The sequence below is a fragment of the Schistocerca serialis genome, chromosome 9 (assembly GCF_023864345.2).
Source record: "Schistocerca serialis cubense isolate TAMUIC-IGC-003099 chromosome 9, iqSchSeri2.2, whole genome shotgun sequence".
In the NCBI taxonomy this organism is placed as follows: Eukaryota; Metazoa; Arthropoda; class Insecta; order Orthoptera; family Acrididae; genus Schistocerca; species Schistocerca serialis.
Genome location: NC_064646.1, coordinates 98,532,038 through 98,551,572, shown reverse-complemented (window position 1 = coordinate 98,551,572; position 19,535 = coordinate 98,532,038). Strand labels below are relative to the sequence as shown.

The following is a 19,535-nucleotide window of genomic DNA, read 5'->3' as shown; positions in this document are numbered from 1 at the left end:
TCAGCACCTCAACTGGATTACTATATGATAAAATTAAAAACTAAATATCCTATAACTCATTCAGAAACACGCAAAATAAGTTTTTCTGTCAGTATAACTATAACATACACTGACATCCAAACTAATTTTGCTATGTTGTTGAGTGAATTGATATATCTGTGGAGGGTGCTACCATGCAGCAGGATTTCTGCAAATCAAATGGGGTTAAAAGTCAGCTGCAGTGTGCTACCACCCGATGGCATTGAAGTAAACTTGTAGTTGAGTGGCAGGGGCTAGCTATGCATGCCATGAACCATGCATGTTGTTTATCAAATCCATATGTATTTGGCCTGTAAGGCAATTTCATGAGCCAGTTGTCCGCAGCTTGTGGTCGTGTGGTAGCGTTCTCACTTCCCACGCCCAGGTTCCCGGGTTTGATCCCCGGCGGGGGTGTTGTGTGATGTCCTTAGGTTAGTTAGGCTTAAGTAGTTCTAAGTTCTAGGAGACTGATGACCATAGATGTTAAGTCCCATAGTGCTCAAAGCCATTAGAACCAGGAAACGAGTTGCACATGCGCAAAAGCTCCTTAAAATGTGCACAACTGAAGGTGTTATCATGACACTGATGCCAAGTTTCATGAAGTGTACAGGAGTAGCAATGTAGCATAGTGCAGTAGATTTACTCCTGTGTATTTCAGATCACTGCATCTACATTACATATAACAGCATACGAAAGAAAATAACCAAAAAACATGCAAGGTGTTGAAAGTTAGGGTGTTCATGTGCTCTTATGCTCTTACACAGCAGCTGATACTGTGTAGGTGAAGGTGTAGATGTAGATGTAGATGCAGATGTAGATGTGAATGTGGAAGGCCACAAATAAATCAGTTACCACACAATAGATGAAGAATTTAACTCTCTTCTGATTTATTCTTGCAGTATATTGAAACCAGTGCCCCTTCACAGTGAATCAGGAACAATAGTATGTTAAGGAAAAAACAAATGACACATTATACATGAGAAACAAACAGATTCAAGTACGAAGCAAAGGTGACTGGCCATATTATTAAGAGTGAAGTGAATAAGTTCAGTATAGTAAATTATGTTGGACTACCCGATAACAGTATCTGCATGGCAGATGATGTTAGATTAAAATTATTGGCCATGAAATTCAATGAATTCTTCCCAACAATGGTAGAAAACATAGGGGCAGGAAACTGACTGCCAAAAGCAAATCCACTAGATTTACTTACAATGGTGTTGTGTACTTCTTCATAATGCATCAGTTTTGCCAGCTCCACTCTTAAAGTGGAGAGCAGCTACGAAGGTGGAAGAGGGTCGCGTTCTGTGCAGGGAGATAGGGAAGATACATTGCAATGCTGCCAATTTCCTTCCTTCAGGTCATGCTCTGAGACAACTGATGGCACGCTAGCATAAACATCGTTCCACAGTGAACTTTATGAACCGCATTCCGAGAATCCTTACGCGCGCGCGCACACACACAACCTTCCACATATAATTAATTAATATTGAATTCAATCACAACATTCCCAATTATACAAAATGTTGGGATAAATGATTTCTCTACATTAAGTTCTATATGGTTGAAGACGCAGACTCTGAAAGAAAAACAGCTGTAAAGAAAAACATAAAAAAAAAAACAGGAAAACCACTGCATGTGGTAACAAGGTATATATGCAAAAATTTATGCTGTTTTCAGATTTGTAAAAACTTTCTTAAGAACACTAATTTACATATATGTAAGTAATAACAAATATTTTTCCTATTGTATAACAAAAAGCAAATGAAATCCCAGCGACAATGCTGGAACCTCAACGAAATGTCTCTGAGGGATAGCACAAAAAGAAACAATTGTGTTTTGCTCAAGGTGGATCCCTTCCAAAATTGTAGTTTATTTGTAAAGCAAACAGAGTTGGAAGAGCTTCAATCTCAAGATGATACACACACTATTTTGTCAGTAATCATGGTGTAGCTTCATTCTTTCTTTAAATACTGTCAGTGTTTAGTGTTCCATCTTTGAATGACAAGGATTTGTTTTGTTAATCAAACGAATTTTTGCATTGCTTACATTAGGCACCCACAGTGATCGAATACATTTACATTTAAAACATTTTCAAGTTTTAATAAGTTGTGACCATAAGGATATCAGAAATAGATCATTTAATGTGTTGCTAAAAGCTAATTTTCTTTCACTGTGCAACCTACTATGGCATTATAGTGTGTGTACTCATTTGAACGAAATATGTTTTATGAAGAAAACAGCATTGTTACGAGGTCAGAGATGAAACTTGAGCTACTAATAATTTTTTATGCTGCTGCAGGCACAGTCACACAAAGTCATAAATAAGTAGCAGTAATTAGTGCTTTCATACTTCACAGCAAGAAATCCACTCCATCATCTTTGCTCTCTGACATAGATGAGTCAGTCTCATCAAGACTTATGACAAATGGTTGCATAACCATGTCCCTCACAATTTCCCTGTTGTAACTTTCATCTTGCAGTTTTTCTGCGTGTCTTACACAAGCTGCCCATGCAGATTTTGAGATGCTGTCTATTGCTTCATGTGTAAGTCTCTCACCATCTGCAATTTTGAATATATTGCTCGTTTCCACAAGATATGCTTTCATCTGAGCCCATACCAGCTCAATTGGTTTGTAATGGCAATGGTATGGGGGTAATCTAATGATACAATGTTCATACTGCTTTGCAGTTTCATCTATCTCATAAACTCTGTATGCAGGCTTGTGTTGATTGACAAGAACCAGCAATTGTGCTCTGGTATGCGACGAGTTATGAGGTATTCCATTAGATGACAGCCATGCAATAAAGTCTGTCTCTTTGGAGTTCATATTTGGAGTTTTGTTCACTTGCACTAAGTGGATGCTTGCATTGTCCATGACTATAACTGAAAATGCAGGAATATGTGGCAATAATTGTTGTGTAAACCATCTTTCGAGGACGCTGTATGTCATTTCAGAGTGGTAATCTTCAAAATTCTTAGCTTTAGACGCCTTAAAAGTCAGCTTACCCTGGGGAATAAAGCCAGTATCTGCTGATCTGACATGAAGCACTATAATTCTGTTACCCTTACCAACAGGAACTTTTAATCCACCGTACCCATCGCTCATTTTCCAACACATAGTCCTTTTGTGGTTCTGATTAACAAAAGTTTCATCTAAGTAATAAATTCGAGATGTGCCAACCTCTCTGATCTCCTGCATTGTTCTCAAAAATGCAGTCCTTGCAGTTACAATATTGCTTCGTTCCATTATACCTGAACCCCATATCTTTCAGTATCCTCAACATGGTCCATTTGCTTCTGTTAAAATTTTCAGCTGTTGGATACTCGCCTTCAGCATACATGCTGAACACTATGTGCCGCAAAATGTTTTCGCAAAATCGTCTTGCTCACCCACTTCTTTTTTGTGGTTATGTTGCTTCCCTGGTGATTTGAAACCAGCTGAGCCGCAGGCTTGGATAGACATCTTAGCTTCACTGGATATTCTCTGAATGGTCCTCAAACCAATACCACAGGCTTCAGCTGTCTGCTCCTGGCATTTGGCAATGGCATGACCCGCGCCTTGTGCCGGCGTGGATTCAGTGGAAGATTGTCTCTTGAAGTACACACAGAACACTATTCCTCTTGCTTCTTTGTGTAGCACCTGGCATGATTGCTTACCATCACTAACACTATGAAGGCAGTCAGCACTCAGCATGGAACACAATGACAAAAATAAACAGTTAGAACTTCCAAACACAGCACAACCTGCACAGAATGAAGACAAGAATGTCCCTGGCATGCAACTAGCTGTAAGTCATGTGGTACACATCCGAATGCTTCTGCGCATCCAACCCTCACCCGCCTTTGTAGCTGCTCTCCACTTTAAGACCTTACGAAAATCATTAAGTAAGTGAAAAGTGATGATTATTATGCTATGATGGTTTTTCAACTCAAGTGCTCAAATTTTCTGCTGACTTGATAGCACTTATTTATTTAGCGTATGGCTAATACAGACATATCATGAAATTAAATTACCTATACATATGTACATACTGACACACAAGAAACTTAAGTTTGTCTTTACAACTGAATATCCAGTCCTTCAATCCAGTGCACTGCATCTGGAGTTGCTAGCAGGAAGTCCTCTTTGGCGCCGTGATAGGTTCGAATCCTGCATTCACTGACAATGTGGTGAACAGTCTGGTATGGAGCTCCGCAGTCACAAGCTGCATCAGGCAGCTTCTTCCACTTAAAGAGAGCATCCCTGCATCGGCCATGGCCGGTACGGATTCTGTTGAGAGTAGTCCAGGTCTTGCGTGGTAAGTCGAATCCACTTGGAAGTTTAGCACCTGAGAAGATGTTATGCAGGTGCACATCTGTCACTGCTTCCCACCGACCTTTCCATTCTTAAAGAGGTTTGAAATTCTTAGCAACCATGTCAGCAGCATCGCACAGAGTTGGATGGCGTGATTTCAGTCTCTTGCGATTTAAAAGTGGCAGGTCGCTATGCACGGGTAGGTTAGAATTCCTGGAGATCTTGTAGAATTCTCTCATAAGGGCAGTACATCTGTGTAGATCAGGAGGCCGGTTAACAGTGGAAGCCTATAAACTGGAGTAGATCTGATTGCACCAGATGATATGCACATTGTCGTATTCAGCTGGGTATCAACAAGCCTTGTATGATGACTGTTCATCCAAACAGGTGCACAATACTCAGCACTTGAGTACACCAAGCCCAGAGCTGAAGATCCCCAGGTAGTTCCGCATAGCTTATGGAGGATATTGTTTCGAGTCCTCATCTTTTGAGCTGAGTTAAGAAGGTGTTGTTTGAAGCATACTGTACGATCCAGGATGACACCAAGATATTTTGGGTTCCAATTATGATGAAGAATTCTGCCTCTGAAACTCACTTCCAGTTTTACATTCGCCAACCGGTTATTTAGATGGAAGCAACACACTTCTGTTTTACTCACACTGGGTTGGAGTCTCCAGATTTTGAAGTAATTATCTAATGCAGACAGGTCATTGGCTAGAATCTCTTCTGTTGTCTTCATTTCCTGGTGTTTTACGGCTAGAGCCAGGTCATCGGCATAGTAGTATTTTCTGGACGAAGTGTCAGGTAGATCAGATACATATAGGTTGAACAGTAAGGGTGAGAGAACTGATCCTTGAGCCAATCCATTGTTCAGCTTCCTTTCCTTACTTATGTTGCTTCCACTGATTACCTGGAACTTCCGCTCACTTAGCATGCTGTTAATCAGTCAAGCCATTGTTCTGCAGGGTATGATGTGGAGAAATTTGTAGATAAGGCCTTTCCTCCACACAGTGTCGAAGGCGGCAGTTAGATGAACAAATGCCACAGACGTTTTCTGCTTCATTTGGTACCCTGACTCTATGAAGGAAGTGAGAGACAATACTTGGTCGCAGCAGCTACGCCCTGATCTGAAGCCTGCCTGATCAACTGGAACGTTCTCTAAGATAGCGCTACTTATTCTGTTATATATTAGCCTTTCAAAAAGCTTCTAGCAGCAGCTGAGTAGGGAAATGGGGTGATAGTTTTCTATCATGTTGCTGGGTTTGTCAGGTTTCAGAACAGATATTATCTTCACCTTTTTAAACTTCGATGGAAGTTGACCAGTCAGCAGGATGTCAGTGAAGAATTCTGCCAGTCATTTATTAGCTTTTCCTCCCATATGGATCAGGAATTCTGGATGGATACCATTGAATCCAGGTGCCTTAAGAGGTTTGAGGTCCTTCAGTCCAGAGTCAATGTCTGAAACTGTGAAGGGATGGGTATACTCAGATGAGGGAGATGCCTTCTTTTTCAGGTCACGAAGCTGTCGTCTGATATGTCTTGTATGTTTCTTGTCAGGAGGTACTCTTGAGGTAGTAATGATGTGGGAAGCAATTTGGTCTGGTGTTACTTCGGAATTTTTCCTGCCAGTTTTTTCAGAATACTCCATGCTTTCCTACTCGAGTGGGTAAAGTCCATATTTTCGACTGTTTCTGCCCATTTCTGCCTCCGAGACATGTCCAAGCTGGACAATAGTTCCGTAGCTATCTCTGGGTCACCACTTTTATAATGTAACTGAGGTCAGTGCCTCATAAGATGCCTTCTTTGCAGTTCATCGCTTGAATATACAGATATTTATAACAAATCAAAATAACCAAGATGACCAACCACTTTTTAGATTTCAGTTAATGCAGTTTTTTGACAATTACTTAACAGCTAACTAATGATGAAGTGCTGAATCAAAATTAGCAAAAAAAGACACGTGGGGACTTCACCAGCAAAGTGGCAGCAGAGGAGATATGACTCTCTGACTGATGTGGCAGCAGCCATGAGTGGAATATGTTGGGAGGAAAGTAGTGTGCTCTGAACTTTATCCCTGTATGGATGCATATCGGTTGTAGTGCTGTAAACAATGACATGCATTTTACCCACAACCATGCCAGTGTTAGTCATTTGGCTTTATCCTTTCCTAGGGTAAAATCCACACTGGTGACCTACGACAACCATGTGCAGAAAAACTTGGAACTTGTCTGCATTCTGTGAATTTGCTAATGAGCATTGACAATGGAGCCATCTTGCAGCTATAGTGCACTAGAATTTATATGGCAGGAGAGCACCTTTCATATGGGTGCTTTCAGTGCTTCACATTAACATGTTCAATGACCACCTCTTGTGAAACAGAAAAACAATGTGTTTCAATGCAGTGTCTCTGCATAACTACTGCACCCTATATTCATTTGAACCTGCTTGCTGTATTCAGACATTGGTCTCCAACTACAATTTTAATGCCCCTCCATTAACAAACTGATGATTCCTTGATGCCTCAGAATGTGTTCTATCAACCAGTGCCTTCTTTTAGTTGGATTGTGCCATAAATGTCTGTGGATTTTATCCCAGAAAAGGACAAAGCCAATAACTAATAACAGTTTGGTTGTGGAAAAAATGAACTTTACTCTGTACAGTAGCACAACACAATAAGCGTAAAGCTCAGCACACACTACTTTCTGCTCTAGATACTCCACTCATAGCTGTTCTGGTCAGAGAGTTTTGTCAGCTCCACTGCCACGATTGCTGGTGAGGTCCAAGCAGATTGCCCCATCTGACCTCTGGGAGTGCGGAGCTCTGGGGAAGGAGGCAATAAGGATTAGGGAGTTGTCAACACTGTAGTCCTCTCCACGCATGTGTGTGTGATCAGCCAAACCATGACTGATTGCAATCCAGGGCACAGCTGGATCATTTCTCAGTGAGGAAGGAGAGGGAGCACAATGATGTTGACTTCACCTTGTTTAATGTACATGGTATTGCCTGAGCTGGGGCAAAGGCTGGTATAGGTGGCTGTAACAGGAACAATCTGTAGTGGTTGGTGCCAGTGCGCAACTAGTTTGTGCATGCAGTGAGGTAGGTAGAGTGGAGGCATCAGCATCCATAGCAATGGTAGTAGGAGATCACGATGTTCTGGGGGCTGTAATTATGAGACAGTCAGTTGAAAAACTGGTTGTATTTGTGACTGAATCTACATCACTCAAGAGTTTGTAACTGCAAGTCAAAGTGTCTGGTGATAAAACTGTTGTTGCTTCATGCTCCCCGTATTTCCATTCAAATATGAGGAAGTTATTTACCAGCTAGACCCAGATGTCACCTGGCAGGAATTGACGTATGTCGAGGTTTATGATGAACGTGCCATTTGTGTCTGGTATGGGCAATGGGCCATCAGCTTCTGCAATGATGTATGTTGTGGTATCAATATGCGTGGCCTCCACATTATCATTATGAGTGATATCGTGCCAGACCCTTGCGTATTTAAGCCAGTTGACTGCCACGGTGATATGCTTCCCATGGAGCAATATATCAAAAGTATTGGTGTGGTGTGGGCCAGAGTAAGGTGGCTGCAATGTGACTCAGACATTGTTGTCCCATAATGTGTCATAGTCACAGTCTGCTAGTGCTTGGTGAACTGTGCACCTATGATGGTGGTATTCTGAGCCATGGAGTGTGTTGTTTATTTCATTTTAGGAGGGTGGTGAGCTCTGTGGTCCCTTGTGCTTATAAAGGAATCACAAAGTCTGCAGGCAGAGTGAGCAGCTCACCATACAGAACAACTTATAGAGAATATTAGAATATGGAATCATTCGCCACTTGAATGTGTGTGGCAGATATGTCCGTCTTCTCTCGTAAGTGTTCAGGAAGTGAGGTACTTACTGCCAAACCCATGTCAATGAGGAAACATTGGTTTCGAATGTGGTCAAGGATAAAGAGTCTGCCACCCTGGTGAGACGATGACATGTGGGACTTTTTTCCAATGTGTAATGGAGTTAGTCACCACGAACTGCTGTTACAACCCTGTGCACCTATTGTGGACATGCTTTCAATTTTGGGGCCATACACTGGCATACAGCTCTACACTGCGGTGCCAAATTTTGTGTGAAACCAGGACAGCAATGGCCTTGACATTGTGTCTTGGTAGGGGTATTGTGGGTGTTTGTTTTGATTGTCTGGAAATCACCACTCTGTGGGATGGGGTTGACATGACACTTGGTGTCCATGAGTTGTCAGGTCGGTTCAGCTGCTTGGTGCGGACTAGCTGCTGTGTGTCCCAGTGCACGGCACTGTTATTGGTGACACTGATACAGTGTCCATGTTGCAATATTGTACCAGTTCCATCTGCTGACATTAATTTCTGCTTAAATATTTCAGGCTCATGCAAAATCATTACTAGTAACACTTGGGGTGGTAGTTTGTTGATCCACAGAGTCTGAAGTGTGTGATCGGGCACGAGATTCATGTCCAAAAGCATACACAGCCAGCATCAAAGTTGTGAAGGTGGCCTGGTTCCCTGATGTTTGTCTTATATGACTTGTTTTAATTGCTGCCACGATGTTTGAGTAATGCTGATTTCACAGTGTCATATCCATTGTCGTCTAGGTATATCAGAATGGTGTCACTGATAACATCTACGAGTACATGTTCACCTAGGTGACACAGGAATCCAATGAATTTTTCACTGTCGTCAGAAATGTTGTGATTGGCAAGTATGCACACAGTGATTGCAAATGACACTGCCATTTGGTGAGGACGGGATGGCTGTAACTTAAAATGTGCACTAAGGTGTACAGACTTGTCACTGGTATATGATGGTGCTGGTTGCCTCGTCAGTGTTTGGAGAGGCACAATGGATGAGCTCTCAATTCCTGGATGTGGCACAGTTGTAAATCCTGTGAGGATGTCCACAAACTGTACAACCAGTTGGACCATGTGACGTGGTATAAACTGGTTGATCAGATTTGTATGTGGCACTGTGGGCACGACAGTGTTGGAGAACATTCCATAATTTGCATTTACAGCAGCCTGTCCCACTGCATCTTCATGGTATGCAGGCATTTACAATCATGAACAAAGTCACTCAATAGACTGTCCATACGTACTCATTCTTCAGTAGTGCAGGTAACATTGTCAGCCAATACCGGCTACATTCAACAAGGTGAAGCCAACATCATTGTGCTCTCTTTCCTGACTCGCTGAGAAATGATCCAGCCATGCCCTGCACTGCAGTCAGCCATGGTGCAGCTCGCCACATGGACAGATGTGAGGAGGATCACAGTGTTGATGTCTCCCAATCCTGATTACCTCCTCCCACAGAGCTCCATACTCCCAGAGGGCAGAGGGTGGGTGGGGGAACCTAATCTATAACCTTTGCCTTAGATCAACTCAATGAGAGAGTCTTCTCAGGGCAAAACATGGTGAACTGAGCTTATTGATTAGTTTATCTACATGTTGACTCCATTTTAATCATATTCCTAGATTGCCAAAAGGTATTCACCACTGTACCACATTTCAACTACTAACCGAGATATAGCCATATGGAGTGTCTTCGCAAGCATGCGATTGGCTTGAGAAATATCAGATTAATAGGACCCAGTATGTTATAGTGGATGGTGAATGTTCCACAGAAATGAAAGTAACATTGCATGTGCTCAAAAGAAGTGTAACAAGATTTCTAATGCTTTCAATACAGATAAATGATTGTCACAAAGGATCAGCAGCATTATAAGATTGATTGTTGGTGGTGCAGTTGTGTACAGAAATGTATCATCATATGACAATCATATGGAATAACAGAAATGCTTGGACAAAATTTCCTCTTGGTTTAATGAATGGCAGATTTTTTTAAAAAGTGGACATATGTAACATAATGCCTATAACAAAGATGAAGATCCCAACAGTACCTGACTACAAGATTGGTAGTAAACATCTTGAGCACAGAACATCACACAACTATTACTAACAAGCTATTTGAAATGGGAAGATCACATAATAAAAATATTAGGGTGGGTGAATGTAAGACTTGGATCTGTTTGAATGGTCCTAGGAAAATGCAATGCAGCTGTTAAGGAAATCACAAACAAGCTGCTAGCGTGGCCAATTCTTGAATATTTTTTGAGCATTTGGAGTTCTTATCTGTTAGAATGACACACTGAACGAATTCAGAGAGGCACTGCTAAGAACATCATAGGTCAGTACAATCCATATAAAAATATGCTCATGAATCTTAAACAGAAATCCTTCAAAAAGAGCTTACATGGTTCTCATGAAACCATGTTGAGTAAATTTAGAGAACCTTGTGGTGACCACCAACATTGAACATGGAAAGACTGATTGTAACAAGAACTACTGTGAAGGACTTCATGATTATCTTTGACCCAGTCTCATTTCAGCTGTCATTGTGTGTGTTATGCCTCTTTTTGTATTGTGCTAAATTCAATAAAAGTGCTTTCTCCAAATGTTTGCTTTTGTGTAGATCATCTCCGTTCTTCATTAATTCGCCATGGGAATAGGAATTACCACACTGGTGACCATGTTTTCATGTATTCATGTAGCACGTTTATGATTTATGTCATAGTGCCAAAGCCTGCATAATGGACTGGAAACATTTTTGTGACTTGGACTCCTGCATGGGCACAGAGACAGGGTTTTTTTTTTTGTGACACTTTTGCCATTCAGCCTATACAAATTCTGCACTTGTTTGTAGCTACCAGCTTCCATCTGTCTGCAAATGTGAACTCTAGCCTCTCCAGGTTGCTGCCACCAAACACAGGAACCACACACAGGCCCACATGTGCACCTCCACAACATGCCAAAATATCCCGACTTCATTCCATGCCAAATCAAAGAAGATGTGTCTGCCCCTTTCCCAGTGCCACCACACCAGATGTATGTACATAATGTGGAGTTACTTCCCCCTTCCACTATGACCAGACATGTACTTTCGTGCAGTCCCCGTACCACCAACATTACGGTTTGCTCATTTGTGACCACGGTCACATCATCCATGATGATGGTGGACTCATCTGCACCAATTGCACCATGTGCCTTGTGTGGACAGTGTATCCCTACCCTCTCCATGCAGATTCGGGCAATGCACCACTTCCTCTGCGGAAAGAGAAACCCAAAATGTGATTTGCCTCGATTGATCACCTGTTGAATTTCCATGGAATTCTGAGTGATGATCCACGCTTCGTATGCTCAGTTAGCCACTTACACAATGAGCCAGATCTGCTTAGTGACCTGATGCTGAATCCTCCATCATAACATAAATATGCAACAGCTCAGTGCAGCATTATCAAGTGCCTGTCATACCTTCCCACTGAAGCAATTCACTACATTATACATGATGTGCAACTGTAGGATGGGATTCCATCTCAATTGTGGCATCATCTCCATGCCCAAGTGGTGCCCGACAAGCTGGACCCTTTGGCTGGTTAAACTGGCAGCCAGTCTTCAACTACATCTCCTGTCCCACAAGCCTGCTGTTTTAAAAGAGAAACTCCATCTTGCAGCCCAGGCCTACAGTATTATTCAGCATCACCGGCTCCTTCCCTCCAGCAGCTCTCATGTTGATTCAAAGGTTGGCAATACTCCTCCTGCCAGTTGCTTCCTCATCTAACAGGTAGAGGTCATGCCTGCAGTGCACACTTCCATCAGCTACCTACTATGCCATCTGACGTCAATCTCCGGTACTACCTGTGCCATCAGCACCTCCTTCCCACTCTTCTCCTGTGGCTGAGCAAGTGTGCAGCACACCCTGCAGCTCGAGTAATGCACAGCAGATGCTGCATCTGGCATACCCATTATATTAATATCATGTAACTTTTGGCAACTCCAAAAAGTCTTGTCATTTGCCATGTGAGTACTCAAATTCTGGCTGTGAATCCATCTAGGTGCCATGACTCACTGCCACGCTACAGGGTGCCATTCCTCTGCTCAGTTGTCCAATACACTGGCTCCACCCACCGGTAGGCTCTAAATCATTCTCGACTTCATCATTGACACCAGGGCCCATGCCAGTATCAACCCGCTATAGTGTGCCCCTTCAAGCCTTCTCCCTGCATCATTGTTACTTCATACAGCTAACAACTCTGACATAGCTGTCTATGGCTCAACTGACCATCTCCAGCACACACCAGACCTACTGTCCGCCTGCTTAGCTGGATGGTAACGTGCTCACCTCCAATGCAAGCGGGCCCAGGTTCAATTCCCGGCCAGGTTGGAGATTTTCTCTGCTCAGGGCTGGGTGTTGTGTTGTCCTCATCATCATTTCATCCTCATCACTGGGTGCACAATGCAGCATCGACTGAAAGAAGACTTGCACTTGGCGGCCGAACTTTTCCGGATGGGGCCTCCCGGCCAATGATGCCATGCACTCATTTGATTTTTTTACCAGACCTACTCTTCCTTTGGACTTTCCAGGTAGCAGACATCGACAGCCTCAACATCAAGACCAATTTTTTCAAACATTTTGATCTCTTACCAATCCTCCAGTCAGCCACACTGCTTCATCACACATCGAGCTCCCACATTTCACGTACCTTGCAGCCTCACACCCCTCTCCTCCCATTCACTGCAACATGCTCATCTCCACTGTCTCCATGTGCACATGTCCGAGGATGGAATTCATCAACTTGGTGGCCCAGGTCATGACTCAACATTGCGAGATCATCAGTCATCATTCTGACAACAACAAACAATGCATCAGCTGATCACCGATGCCTCTGCTAACCTGGCACTTGCTCTCGGCACTGTCACCGACTTCACTGCATTATGGCCACATGCTTCACCTGTTCCTGACTGATCTCCATCTTTGATTTCGCTGCAAACTCTGCAGGTCAGGGACAATCAAACTATCACTGTTTCATATGTTCCAGCTCCACTGTCCAGTATTGTTACACATGTGCTACCCTCATTCATAGGTACTATCACTAACAGCACCTGCCATAGGCTGGTTACTACAGAGGGCTCCCCAAACCAGTGTATGGCTCACTGCCTCAATGCCGTGCTAAAGTTGCAGCCCAGGACCTCTTAGATTCTGGAACTGTGCATCCTTTGGACAGTAATTTATGTCCCCTATACATCTAGTACTAAGAGAGCTGGTTCTTTCTGCTTATGTGGGGACTATTGCAAACTCAATGCTTCAACAATCCTCAACAATTATCCAATACTGTACATACAGGATTTCATGCAACAATTGTATGGTGCACAGATTTTCAGCAATAATGACTGTCACAAGGCTTATCACAAAACCCCCATCACCGTGGTGATATACCTAAAACTGTTGGTATCACCCATTCATCTTATTTGAATATTGTTACTTTTGTTCTCACTCCCTTTTATTAAACATATTTTGATCTGTTTCTCTTGAAGAACACACTTCCTGGGCCAGACCGTCTCTGCCAATGTCATTTGCCCTATATCCAATCATGTCATGTTCATCCATGATTTGCCATTAACCAAGACATTTTGCAACATCTGACATTTCCTTGGAATGATTATTTTTTCCAGCATCATATTTCTCATACTGCATCCCTGCAATACACTCTGACAAATGCCTTGGCAAGCAAAAACACTTCTGGCACCTGCAAAGTGCTATGGTCGGATGACATGTGGCATGCTTTCAACATGCATTAAATCACACTGGCCAATGCTGTCATGCTCATTCACACCTTCACTGATGCACATGTTTCTATCACTACCAAGATGAACGAATCTTTGATCAGCACCATCCTATAAAAGCACCTTGGTGGCTCAACACAGCCCCTTTGTTTCTTCTCCAAGAATCACTCTGCCTCACTACATAAGTGGTCTGCTTTCCATAGGAACTATATAAAAGGTGGTCCACCAATTTTGTGAAGACATAGAAAGCTGATTTGTAACTAATTACACATATCACAAACCACTATCAGATGCCATCCGTAATCATGCTAATGACTTGTCACCCCGGAGCATTCATCACGTGGACCTCATTTGCCAGTACACAACTGAAGTCCATTATATCAAAGGAGCCAATAATGTTATCACAGACTACATGTCACAAGCACACACCACCGCTTTGCTTTTGGAGTTGGTTGAACTGGCACGCCCACAACAAGATGATCTGGATACCTGGATATCTGCCATGTACCACAAAATGATGCTACCACATTGGCTATTGAGCCACACTGCCTCCCTGGCTCTTCATGCCTTGCGCTATGTGATACCTCTGCAGGTACTGGGTGCCTCCTCAATCTGGTCTCACTGCACTGCAGTCTTCTAAGCAATTCATGACTCGCTCATCCTGGCATTAAGGCTATTACCCGTCATGTCACCAAACTTTTCATTTGGACAGGGGTTAAGTCAGACTGTTGTGCCTGGAAAAATGCATGCTTACTATGTCAACATAATAAAGATTGATGCTGTGTCTGACCTTCACTAGGCCAATTCAGCATCCCCAAAGGATGGTTTCAACATGGTCATAACAAATGAAACTTCCTGGCAGATTAAAACTGTGTGCGGGACCGAGACTCGAACTCGGTCCGGCACACAGTTTTAATCTGCCAGGAAGTTTCACATCAGCACACACTCCGCTGTAGAGTGAAAATTTCATTCTATGGTCATAACAACCTCATTGGTCCTTTGCCCCTTTTAGATGGCTAAAAATACATACCATATATTATCGACAGCATCAGCAGGTGGGTTGAGGCTGTCCCTCTCCCGGACACTGTGGCGGTTCCACCTGCTTTAATTTCTTCGTTTGTTGTCCTCAGTATCGATGTACTGGCTGAAAAATGGGTTATATGGATTCCAACATTGACCACTTTAAATGATGTAGCCGACCTATGCACAGTTACACTTCACAGTACTTTAATTTCACTGTTCACAACCCCCTAATAATACACAGTTATATGGCCAGTGCACTGTTGTTTAACCTTTGATAAGCCTCATTATTAGGTAGCATGCAAAACTCCACATACTGCTATGATAGTTTACTGTTGAACAGCTATGAGTAGTAAAACCTAACCAAAAAGTTCACAGTTCTTGAAGAATAATCAGATATGTATGGAGCAGACACTGTCACTGTTTTTACACATGGCCTAATTGTTTAACACTTGTTCCACAGTTAATTTGAAGCATTGTTGTTGTTCTAACCAGCACAGGTTACTCGTCTGAAACTCGGCCGTGGACTGACTGTCTCAGGACCAAAAATTGGGCCCTTATATATCATCACAATAATCGGTACTGAAACTACACATTGTTTGAAGTTAAATTTACGGAAATCACAATTAAAACTTAACTCATTAAATTAACTGAATATATCAAAAAATTGCGTCTTTTTAACAGTTTCTTCTACTATGAGGTTTAGGCCAAATTATTATTTTAAATCATGAAATTAACAAACATAATTATGCAAACAATACTGTTGACAGAACTGTTAATTACTTTGGAATTAATGAAGGGCTGGCTTTTGCTAACATGTTTTCAAATGGATCCAAATACATACTTTAAGAATGCTATTAGTTCATCTTCCAGATGTTGTTAATTAGTATAGAATTTATATTTCTTTATATGTCAACAATTGAATTTAATTTACAAAACAATCACCGATTTCACCCTATACTGAAAGATACTAACTAGGAATAACCAAAATAAATTAAAAAATCAATTACATTCATAAAAATAAGCACAAAAGTAGAGCTGGTGTAATTTACTTTAAAACTGAAGGCCAATCTTTCTCTTTTATGGAAATGCAGATTATATTCACGTATGTTAATGATAATTAGTTAAAAGTAACAAAACGCATTTAAGGAGGCAGATGACAAAACAGGAGGGGAATTAAAATTATCCCAGCTTGCTTCATCACATCACTGCAGATACTGACACTTGTGCATTTGTCACCTCTTGAATTATTCACTATGGTTGCACCTCTTGTATTACTACTGATCAAGGGCAAAAGTTCATATCAGTCCTTTTCAGCAGGCTACGCGATTTGTGCAGTGCCAATAAATTTTGCACAACTGCTTACCATCCCAAAAGTAACTGGTTGGTTGGACACTGCCACCACACCCTTAAAGCAGCACTAATGTACTAATGTGTCATTCCTCTTCCTGGTCCAAGCCCCCCCCTCCCCCTGGGTTCTGCTCAGAATTTGCACGGCATTTGCGGAGGACTTACAGGCTTCACTGGCCGATGTACTTTACAGCAAACCACTGATCTTGCCTACTGAATTTGTCAAAGACTCCAAGCCTCCCCCTGTCATCCAAGCTCTCAGCTTTGGTTGAGCATGTCCGCACACACATTACTCACATCCGCACTCTACCTTTGCACACCCACACTACCCCACATGCCTTTATTCATAAGAACTTAGAGCACTGTGACTACATAATACTCTGTGATGACACTGTAAGGGCCTTATTCTGGTCCCTACAAAGTGCTCTGTGGAGCCACCCACACCTTCAATATCCTCTTATGTGATAAGCCACAAACTGTCTCCATCAAACAGACCCAAGCCAACTTGTATGCTTGATGATGGTCACCCCCTCATGGATACGTTAACATCTCCCTCAGCTGATGACTTTTCTCCTTCCCCATGGAACTCACATTGTCTGACTTCCCCAGCACCAGCTACACATGTGATTCATGTGCTTCATGTGTTCTGAGTGCTCGAGGCAACACAAGTGACATCCCTCCCTCTTATACTTCCCCCACTGGCACTTGTCTCCAGCTTCCAGTATCTCTCTCTTTCTCCTGTGTCGCTCTCTTTAACATCGACATCCCCTCTTTCTCAGTCAAGGATCTCTCCTTACAGCTACGTGATCACATTCTCTTTGTGCTCCACACATCCCCCTGCAAGCTCAATGACTCTACACACCATGTCACACTCCTGAGCACCTTCATCCTTCCTCTGATGTGGAAGAAGACTGCATCACTTTGATGGCCACCAACTCTGTCCTCTGCCATGGCTTCAAAGCTTCGTTGTTTTGGACCTAGACAGCTCCACACCTTTCCCTTCTGTGAGAAACAGTCCAGTTGTGCCCCCTTTTCAGGCTGGCCACAACGCAGCTGGTCAGGTCACACACGACATCTGATACCGACTGATCACTGCATCGCCTCATCGACCTTGGTGCCACATTTCCTTCTCTGAGCTTCACACTGCTTCCCATGAGTTATGATATCCAACCCTTATCCTTGCTTGTATTCAATTTTATCCTCATTTCTTTTTGGGAAGAACGAAACTCAAACTGCTTTAGGAATATGTTTCAGAAAGAGTTAAATTTTGCGCCCAAACAAAACACGCTTCACTTCAGCCTCATCCTCTCGAAGCACTAAGAAATATCATATTAGGACTGCTATGAATGTTTTATTCCCATTATGTCTTGCACCATTAATTGTCATGTATGTATACCTGGCATGTTTTGCACATACTAATATTAATATTAAGTTAAACATCTTTATGGTGCAGATTAAACAGCAGTCATAACTCATCTTTATTGCTACAATGCCATATTCACAGTATATCATAACATCTGCCATTTGAAAATCTTGAAATAATAAGCACTGTAATCATTGTAAAAAATTATTTTTAAAAAAACTATTTTGATTTTATTGGAACAGTCGCCAATGTACATCACCAAGAGACAGAAGTTTGAACAATTTTGAAAGTATACTCATCTGTAGGATGTCTAATTCTGTCTGGATATTACTAATCTTAATGAACCAAAACACTGTTTTATATTACTTGTCATTTACTGCTCCCAATTTTACCAGACAAAGAAAAATTTTATTTTACACACTCCTGGCAATAACTAACACAAGCTACCTGCCTTAAAAATAGCTGGAATTAGACTCTCCTTTGGCAGGCACTGCCACAGCAGTATAAATACATATAGCAATCAACTTATTTCACGTTACTGTTTAGATGATACCTAACTGAAATTCTAAGTAAAAGTTCTAAATCTTTGACAATTCAAACATAGGATTCGTTAACACAAAATGTAATTTCAAATCTTATGTGAGCAGAATTTATACAGAGAAACAGTTTTAGATCGAAATTTGGAGAATCATGTATTGCAAACAATTAGCACAGATTAAGTCAATATACATTTTAATTACTTGGTACTTCTTGCTACAAACATTCTCTTTAAGTCTTTGACAAAAGGTGAAAATTTATTATAGTCAGCACTTTTGTAGAAATGGGATGAATATTTTTAAGTCAGTTACAAAAAATAAAGTCTTTTGAAATCTTCCGTAGATCATGATTTTATACAAAATAACAATACTATGTCATAAACAGTATTTTTGTTCAATGAGATTTCGGGATTACAGCTGGATCACGTTGACTTCTTGCCAGCCGAAATATCATAGCAAGGAGTCAACGTGATGTGGCTGCAATCCCGAAATCTCATTGAACGTTCAGTACACTGGGAAAACTTCAAAAATCACATCAGTATTTTTGTTAACTCTAATTACATTTGAAACCCGGCATAACATAGAAATTACATGGAAATTGTGAATGTCGGAAAGTTAACAATAATTACAGATGTAGTCATTCCCATGACTTTTGTACAGGTTGTATACTGAAGTTACAGGATCAGACTGTATACTAGTCTGTACCATTATGATATCAGATATGTTAACTATATCCTTTGGTAAGCTTGTAGGTTAACCTACCTGTGTTTAAATTTTTCAGATTGTTTTGCTGAACTGGGTGAAATTCTGGGACTACACACTAATGGCATGCTGGGCTGGTACAATTGCTATGATGCCATTCATGATAGCCTTTGTTGGTTTTTGTATCTACTTCCATCGGACATTTCTGGAACATGGTTATCAGTTTCATCAAGAACAGATTGTCGCCATCCATAAGCAGTATGAAAAAATGTTGTGTGAAGTATGAAAGGACAAAAAAGAAAGCATTAAATTATTTATTGCTGTTATTAGTCTAACAGGACTGTTGTACTAATAATAGTGAAATCTGTAAATACTGATCAATAGCATTAACTACTCTCTACATAAATATGTGTAGTAACCATGTTCCACGAGCAGAAAAACTAGTGATGGCCTCAGAAGAACATGAACAGGGATCAGGATATATCTTGCAGGTCTGAAAACACAGAGTTACTTGCAATGTAGATAAAGACTGTTTTCACACAAATATTTATTGTAATCTTTGTTTCCATCAGATGCTAATAAGTTTGTATCAACTCTAGTTTAGTG

The 19,535-nt window shown here is 41.5% G+C and overlaps 1 protein-coding gene across 1 annotated transcript in view; it reads left to right on the top strand.

Moving 5' to 3' along the window:
- Positions 1–19,306, top strand: part of LOC126418753 (calcium release-activated calcium channel protein 1-like) — a 177,503-nt gene extending 158,197 nt beyond the window's left edge. Inside the window, exon 4 of the mRNA XM_050085678.1 lies at positions 19,009–19,306. Within this exon, the coding sequence (XP_049941635.1) occupies positions 19,009–19,215 (207 nt within the window). The 3' untranslated portion in view covers positions 19,216–19,306. The remainder of the gene's footprint in view (positions 1–19,008) is intronic.
- The last annotated feature ends 229 nt before the right edge of the window (positions 19,307–19,535 follow it).